Genomic DNA, 9,096 nt, shown 5'->3' with positions numbered 1-9,096 from the left:
AGATGCTTTCTTCGGGTCTATAGTCTATTATCCATTCTTTTTAAGATAAAGCATATATATAAATAAAAAAGATGTGTTAGGTTGTTTTTTAAAATATTTTTTATTTTTTAAAATTAATTTTTGTTATTTGTATATAAAAATAATAATTTAAAAATAAAAAAATATAGTTAGACGGTAATGCTAAACGAGATATATTTCTTAAAGTAATAAAAATTAAAGAGAGTCTCCATTTGAAAGCAAAAGTGACATCCAAGGCTCATTTCAAGCAAAAGTAAATTTTTTAATTTTTCATTGAGACAATGATACCTTATGACAGGTTGATCGAGTCTAAGTATGTGTATAATATTGTGGTATAAAATATGTTTTTAAAGTATTTTTATTTAAAAATATATTAAAATAATTTTTTTATTTTAAATATTAATACATTAAAATTATCTAAATAAAATATTAATTTAATTTTTTTTAAAAATCGGATACACCGAAACAAAATTCCAAACATAAGCTAAACACACTCCAAGTGGGACCTGCGAGATCAAGTTTAATGATTGTGACAACTAACAATCCATCATTAATCATCATCATCATCATTGTAGTAAAAATAGAAAATATAACTAAAATACAAAACCCCTCCAAAAACAAAAAACTATTCAAATTTTCCATCTTTTAAGCAGAGAGTGAAATTAAAATTTAGTCTTTGCAAAATGCCTTTTTGGCAAACAAGCACTGGCACTGGCAATGGCAATGCCACTTCTTCTTCAACTACCTCCACCACTTCTTCTTCTTCAACATCTTCAAGTTCCATGAGCAGTAATAACAGTAATGGCAACAATGGTTGTCAGCAGAACCAAAGTAACCAGCTTGGAGAGACAAGATCAAGTCTTTATTATTCAACAAATGCAATGTCTTTTGTTACCAAGTCTTTGTTGCCTACTAGAAGAAGACTCAGGCTTGATCCTCCTAACAAGCTCTTCTTCCCTTGTAAGTACTAAGGTTTTGGGTTCTTTTTGTTGTCTATATTCTTTTGGTTTTTGTTCTGTATGCACAACTTGGACTCTTTTTTACTTTTTTTTCTTTGCTGTTTTCTTTAGTTTGTGTGATCTGGGTTTCTTTGTTTTTATTTCAAGCAAAGATATTCTGACTTGTCGATGTTATAGATTACACAGCTTAGATTGTCGTCTGCATGTTTTACTTGATATGAACTGTGATTAATAGATTCATTTGTTGTTTGTGATGATCTGGGGAAGGGGGGTTATTGAAGGGAAATGAACTTTTTGAGGATGATAATGTCGAGTCCTTATGAAAGCAGATTGATTATTCGTTAGTGGTCAAAATCAAACAAGTTTAAGAAACTTGATTGGGTTTGCTCATTGTATATCCAAATTCCAAAAGCTAATCATCCAACTTTTCTTAATTAATGTACTTGGAGCTGAGAAATCTTTTATTATTATTATTATTATTATTATTATTATTATTATTATTGGTTTTTACATTTGAAGCTATCATTATACAGATGGACTAGTTTTTCTTGATTAATCTTGCTATTTCTGGGGTTACTTTATGTGTGTTTCCATTACTGTAAATTTTGCAATGAACTGCATTTTTGTGTTTGCTTGCTTCTTAATTTGTTTCAATCTTATTGTATTGAAGATGAACCAGGAAAACAGGTTAGGAGTGCCATTGGCATAAAAAACACTAGCAAGTCTCATGTAGCTTTCAAGGTATGAATAATCTGTCAACTTTTTTTTTTAATCAATGCTTTTTATGTATATCATTTTTTTTGGAATTGTTGGTGGTATGATGGCTGTTGTAGTTCCAAACAACTGCACCAAAGAGCTGTTACATGCGTCCTCCCGGGGCTATACTTGCACCTGGTGAAAGTCTTATTGCAACTGGTAATCAATATCTCCTCCACCACCTATCTTGTTCATTGTGCCCAATAAAATGATCAGGGACCATGTGCGCTGTATACATTTTGATTTTAGGGAATTATCATTCTGAATCATTACTTGCCAACAGTATTCAAGTTTGTGGAGCCTCCAGAGAACAATGAGAGACTATTTGATCAGAAGAGCAGGGTAAAGTTCAAGATCATGAGCTTGAAAGTGAAAGGAGAAATGGAATATGTTCCTGAGATGGTATATTGTCTGCACCCTTCATCTGATTTTTATTATTGATTCTACATTAAGCTCCTGTCAACATGATTTGATGAAGATCTTCCTTTGTTTTGTTGATAAAACTATTGGTTTTCAACGTGGTCATAAGCATCATTACTAAGGGTGATAGATTAGTTGTAAGAATTTCGTAAAAGAGAACTCTGGCAATAAAACAGCATTGTAAGTAGAAAATAAGAAGTGGATGCATCAGTCGTTCAATATGTACTTTTGATAGGCTAGCCTTCTTTGTTCCGACTTCCAACTCTGTGATTTGTGAATCTTCAACACTAGTTTAAATGCTTGTCAATAAATGAATTTCAGGATTTTCTTGACTGCATTTTCATCTTGCTTCAGTTTTCCTTCATCTGAATCATCTATCAGAATTGTGAGCTCTCTATGATTGGCATACGCTTGTTTTATGAAACATGTAGGACTGAAGATCTAATTTTGTTGTCTCAATGTGTAAGCTTATTTTTGGTCTGTATGCCAGGAAGAATGCTTCTGATGTTGTGTTCCATTACAAAACAATGGCATTGATCTACACAAATGCTGAACAAGCTATGTTTATACATTTTTATGCAGTTTGATGAGCAGAAGGATCAAGTTGCAGTTGAGCAAATTTTACGAGTTGTTTTTCTTGATCCAGAATGCCCTAGTCCTGTAAGTAAAACAGATACATCTCTAGTATGTTCTCTGCCTGTATTTAAAAGGAAAATATAAAGAACAAAAACAGGCCTTCTGAATCTTCGAGGAAATTCTGTTTTGTTTCCTTCAAGGCACTGGAAAAGCTTAAAAGACAACTGGCTGAGGCTGAAGCTGAGCTCGAAGCACGCAAGAAGCCTCCAGAAGATGCAGGCCCCCGAGTTGTTGGCGAAGGACTCGTTATAGATGAGTGGGTGAGGTCTTGAACATTTGGTTTGCCATTTATTTCTTCTTTACAACAGTGAGGCCTATAAATTTTCCTGACTTTGATTCTCTGATATGCATTTCAGAAAGAGCGGAGGGAAAGATACCTGGCACGCCAGCAGGTTGAAGTTGATTCTGTGTGAAGATCCTGTTTCCATGTAAGCACTTGTTTTTTCTTGAGCTGAGGTTTCCTTCATGCAATGTTGAATGCTTTGCCTCTCGGTCCGTTGGTGGAGGCGGATGTGTGACAAGTCCGGTCCTGTTAGGGGTGCAGACATAAGATTTGGAAAGCAGGATTTATCAGCAAAGCCTGTAAAAAAAAGGTAAAATCAAGGCATTTGTCATGTCATATTAAGCTGTAAGGCACTTAATTATGTACTTGTGCCCTATTTATTGTAGATATGGGATTTTGATTAACGATGAATTAGTTAAATGTGTTGTGAAACCATGTTTTTTTTTTTAATCAATGCTGCACGGTGCAGCTCGGTTTCTGTATTTTTGCTCACAAGAACAATATTTTTAGTCCTTATGATGTCTTTCATGCTTTAAAATGATAGAAATTTACTATAAATTTATTCCAAAACATATTTATTTTAAGCTTCTGTATCTATCTCTCAACCAAAACGCGATTACATCTTTTCAGTATCCGTCACTTACCCTACTTGTTTACTTTTTGTTTCTTAGGATATTTGAGCTTTATAATCATTTTTATAATCATTAGCACACGTGTAAATTATTTATAATGCTGTCACGTAAAGCATCATAACATTGCATTATTATTTAGATGCTCCATGGAGGTGACAATGGATACATGCTCAACTTTGCTGCTGCTGTTGTTTTGCACATGAAAGCAACCTTTGAGCAGCTGTCCTTTATTAGTATTGTTTATTGGATTGACAGCCTGATAGAGGCCAATTTGGCAGCTTAGTTGGAGATTTTGCCTGAGGAAGGGAGATATATACCTTTTTCTTTTGCTGATAAGGTAATGAACTAGTGGAATTTAGATTGAGATCTGGATTTGGTTCTTGCTTTGTGTTTTGTCCACTGCAATTAAATTATCCTGCTAATGACAGTGATCAAGAACCTGGAATGTGTTGTGCTTTGGACACTTCTTGGAAAAAAGAAGTCACTTTTATCGTGCTAATCCTCCTCATGCCTTGCATCTTTGTGTTTTTTATTGCCTTTAATAACATCCAAGATGTCCTCGTCTAGCACGAACTAATAAATTAAAGAAGAAATTACATGAAACATAGTTTGATAAGCAAAATCGTGTTGGGAATAAAGGGGAAGATCTTAATCTTCTAAAGAACTTGAAATGGGGAAGATCTTGTTTAGATAGATTGATAGATATGGCCACCCAAACGTAGATGTCAATATAAAGCTTTAGCACTATCGAGGGAGAAATGATTATGAATGAATGAATTATTATTATTATTATTATCATAAAAAATCTAAATGGTTTTCACTGTAAAATTAAAAGACCTTGTAATAATAATTTATTTTTTCATCCTTTTATTTTATTTTATTGTTTGGTATTTTAAATTTTTTCTTTTCATGATTTATTTTTCTAGAAATTAAACTTTGTTATTTGTTTATATTTATTTTCTATTTAGTTATTTTTGTGTTAAAAAAAAATATTCGCATTGTAACGCAATTTTTTTTTTTTTTGATTTTGTAATTTAAATGAAATTGATAATAGAAGGATTAAAATTGAAAATGTATGAAAATGCAGTTTTTTTTTAAAAGGCACTGTTCATCCAGTACATTTATATCATGATATTTTTCCCAAGATTTTATTTTTAGTCCCTTTACTTTTGTTTAAAAAATTTTTTTGGATCTTTTAGTTTTTAAAATTCTTTTTTACATCCAAAATTTTATTTTGTTTATTTTTTATCTTTCAATTTTGATGACAAAAAAATGGTCCATTTTAGTGTTAAAAAAAAATTTTATATATAAAAGGGGTTTTAATTTTTAAGCTTTTATTTTTTTCAAGAAAAGTAGATCGGGATTTGGGTTTTTTTTTTAATTCAGGTTAATTTTTTTATTTTGATTAATTTTTTGCTAATTAAACCTAGAAGTATGTTTATTTAAATCTTTAGGGTATTTTTTTTTTGGATGCTTTTTAAGTTAAAAATAATTTTAAAATAAGTTTGTTTGGTTATAAAAGTTGAAAACCTGATTTTTTTTACCAAAGTGGCTGAAACTAATCAGAAACAAAGCGTCATATGACTTTTTTTATCAAAAAACAATGAGGGTGGGACCTTTAACCACAAGTAAGTATGAAGCCATGAGTGCTGGCCTTCCCTTACAGGCCCAAGCGAGGCGCCATTCTTTTCTATGCTAGGCGCACTGAGCCACCCAGATAAGTGCATAACCTGTGTTTTTTGGTTTATAATATTATTTTTTTCATTTTTTTTGATTAAATTTCATTCAAATAAATAATTATATTATAAATGTCATTTTATTATGTACTATTTAATTTATATTTTTTTTTGGTTGACATTATAGTTTTTTTTTTTAATAAAATTAATATTATTTTGGACACCCCTTTGTGGATTTTGTTTTATAGATTTTATTTGTTTTCTTTTTTTGCACATTTATTATTTATTATTATAGCATGATTGTATAAGAAATAATCTCCAAAAATCTCTAATGTATTATTCTTATATTTTAAGTACATCTGCAACATAATCATCAAAAATATATTTTTTAATTAAAATCAGCTTTTATGATTCTAATAGTTATTTGCTTCAAAAAATAAATATTTTAATAAAAAAATTCCAAAACAAAGAAGAAGCGCGATATGATAAGAAGGTTTTAAATAAAGTAATGCATTTTTCTATCCTTATTTTAATTTCCCAGAGTATTTTGGATATTTATTCTAATCCCTTATGGTTTTTATTAAATAAGATACATTACTAAGAAACTATTTTCTTAACAGATTAACAAGAAAGTGAAGAATTATACTAGTAAGTTATATTATTTTAATAGAATTTAAATTATTACTTTTCTTATAAAAAATTATAAAAATATAATTAAATAAAAAATTGAAACACTCCTTACGATTCAAGATTAGATATTTTTATTTATATTTATCTCTTATTTTCTTGATTTAGTTTTTGATTCATATATAAATCTCTTTTTTTATATTTATTTGTTTATATAATTTTTATATTTATTCAGTTATATATAAATATATATATATAATTTTTGGTTTGTACTGAATTTAAATAAAAAAAAACTAAAAAACACGTTGCCAATATTAAAAAAGTTTTTTGTGTTCATAAACAACTTTGGATCTAATAAATATATTTAGGGACCCTCCATGGGAACGGGATAGCGTTTCTCTCCCAAGTGGGTTGCAAAGTTAAGTGGAACTTTAATCTAAAAAGTTGAAATCAATTCTCCTTGTCCCCGTAAATTGCCATCTAAAGGGCAGTCATGATCTCTATCCTTGAATTTATATAAACTCATTATTAAAGTTGCTTGGTGGACCTCTCTTTGATAGTTGAAAATATCACAATGTAGATTCATAAATTTCAATGGGTTGGTTGAAAAAGTATGTTTTTATTTTAAAAATTTCTATATTTAAACCTTTAAATTATTAACAGAAACTAATTGACAAGTTAAAATCATTCTTCTTTGTCGTATAAAGTATTGTTTATTAAAATTTTTATATTTTTTGTAATTGTTTTTTTATTCTTCAATATTTAAGTTAAATAAAAATTAAATTTCATAATTTGTTTTTACTTTATATAAGGTTATTTTAGTCTTATGATGCGAGTCAAAGATTTGACAGGTTGACTCGAGGTTTTTTTTTTTTAATTAATTATTTTTTTTCAATTTCATCATAACATTGAATTAATTTGGAATAGAGTTTCATAATTTGTTTTGATTGATTTTTTATTAGTTTATCCAAGTCTTATAATCTAGATTTGATAAGTTAATCTGGGTTAACTCAAGTTTTTTTGTCTATTTTTAATTGATTTTTTTTCAATTTCACTAATTTAACATTGAGTTAATCGAGAATCGAGCTTCAATATATTTTTTGATTTAATTTCTATAAGGTTATCATGATCTTATAATTCAGATCGTAAATTTTACATGTTAACTTAGATTGACCCAAATTAATTTAATATATTACCATCTTAATTTTTTTTAAAAACTTTATTTTGGTTTTTTTTTGTAAAATTATTTTTTTTAATTATTTATGTTGCTTTTAAACTTGACAAACCAATGTGGTCCCATTGCTTTTGTTAATGATTTCCTCCCACCATGCAGTTAGGACATGGTTAGCCCACAACCTTTGACTATAGGATTATTATCTCCTCTATGATAGAGACCACACCATTGATTTCTTTTCCTTATCTCCTCTATGATTCCCACTTGTCTCTGCTTGCTGTTGCTCTTGTGCGATACCTTCTTCCTCTAGTAATTAAAAAAAAATAAAAATTACTTCCCCTTAAGCTGCTTCTACGCAAGACATATTTGGACGGTACCAAAGTTATCTTCCTTTCTTTTTCATTACTATTTGTTGAAAATATATAATGAAATTCATTGAGCAATCTCAATATAAATGCCTACAGGAAAAGGAAAATGACTTTTAATTTTGGTATTTATAAAAATAAAACAAAAATATAATTATTAAACTTGATATAGCAAGTGATCCAATAATCTAGTAATTAATAGTTAATCAGATCAAATCTAACCAGATTAAATTGAATGATTTTTTTAAAAAATATAAATTAAAATAATTAAATATCATTTTCTGATAACTATAGTATATAATAATTGTAGAAGAGCGGGCACTCAGCAAAGATTAAACCAATATGAATCCATCATCATGACTCAAAAAAAAAAAGAACTCCAGCTAGTTCTCAATTTGCCAACCATTTTCAATTGGATCCTTGAACTAATTTTTGTAATAGATTTTAAAGTATTAAACATTGTTCAATTGAATCCTTCCATCATGCCTAGCAACTAGTTTGAAAGAAATATTTATATAAAAAAATAAATCCAAATTCCATCAATCATCCACTGAGGAATCTATTCACATGATGTCCCCTTATATACACCACTATCTTCAATCAAATGGCATAGCTTTGGAAGCTTCCCTAGCATCCCTCCATGCTAACACTATCTTTTACCATCACTACAAGTCCACAACAACTACAATAATTGATCATCCAGCACGTGACATCCTTGCCCGCCCATTCAGACAAAGAGCCATGTCCGATTCTCGTCACAGCACGTGTCCTCTCATCACGTGGAGCAAGTCAAGAAAAAGACAAATTTATCTTAAATTCCTGTGGGACCCCACTTGATAAGAGTGTTGAGCTGTTATTGGTCAGATAAAGATGAACCGTGGGTTTTAGATAAGGTCGACACCTGTTGCCCCCTTTACCTGTTACAAAATTACACTTTATCGTCATTTTCTTTTCGTGATAATTCCACGCTTCAGTGAATCATTTTCTATCATTTTATCGAACCCTTCCACTTTATTAAAAAAAATAAAATAAAAGCAACAATATATTAATTCTCAAATATAGTACATTCATTTTCCTTTACTTATCATAAGTTAAACAATATAAAAATTAAATTTAAATTTAAAATTATAAACACATTTATCCAACATTAAATTTTTTACAAAATTTATTATAAACAATATTTTTTCTATGGAAAGTTTTTCTTAAATCTTTTAGATATTCTCACAAGAAAAAAATTATACTTTTATATTATTTGAGCTTTTATTTAAACTACAATTCTAATATCAAATATTTTACAAAAACTAATTTTACTCATTCAAAATAAAATTTCATTAAAATCTTAATATAAAAAAATAATGTTTTAAAAATTAAATAAATATTTTTTAAATAAAAAATATTTTAAAAATAATGATATACGCAATTAAAAAATTTTAAAAATATAAAATTTCAATCACATCAATACACAATTTCTCGCGATAAAAAACTTCACTTCTGTACAAAACATCAACCTCGATCCTCAGGCCCACCACTAATCTACTACTATCCCAAAC

The 9,096-nt window shown here is 28.9% G+C and overlaps 1 protein-coding gene across 1 annotated transcript; it reads left to right on the top strand.

Annotated features, from left to right (window-relative positions):
• Window positions 1–651: 651 nt before the first annotated feature.
• Window positions 652–3,586, top strand: LOC118029523 (vesicle-associated protein 4-2). Its single transcript, XM_035033422.2, has 7 exons — window positions 652–978; window positions 1,648–1,718; window positions 1,811–1,892; window positions 2,017–2,135; window positions 2,736–2,813; window positions 2,930–3,049; window positions 3,146–3,586. The coding sequence occupies exons 1-7, from the start codon at window positions 702–704 to the stop codon at window positions 3,200–3,202; spliced, it is 804 nt and encodes a 267-aa protein (XP_034889313.1). The 5' UTR covers window positions 652–701; the 3' UTR covers window positions 3,203–3,586.
• The last annotated feature ends 5,510 nt before the right edge of the window (window positions 3,587–9,096 follow it).

Source organism: Populus alba, chromosome 19, assembly GCF_005239225.2.
Source record: "Populus alba chromosome 19, ASM523922v2, whole genome shotgun sequence".
Lineage (NCBI taxonomy): Eukaryota > Viridiplantae > Streptophyta > Magnoliopsida > Malpighiales > Salicaceae > Populus > Populus alba.
The sequence above is the reverse complement of the archived record's forward strand: the minus strand, read 5'-3'. Positions and strand labels throughout refer to the sequence as shown.

Excerpts from the sequence above, each read along its gene's own strand:
- LOC118029523 (XM_035033422.2), top strand. The coding sequence starts at position 702 with ATGCCTTTTTGGCAAACAAGCACTGGCACTGGCAATGGCAATGCCACT. Across the intron at positions 979-1,647 it reads TAACAAGCTCTTCTTCCCTT|ATGAACCAGGAAAACAGGTT; the intron begins GTAAGTACTAAG and ends ATTGTATTGAAG. Across the intron at positions 2,136-2,735 it reads TGGAATATGTTCCTGAGATG|TTTGATGAGCAGAAGGATCA; the intron begins GTATATTGTCTG and ends ATTTTTATGCAG.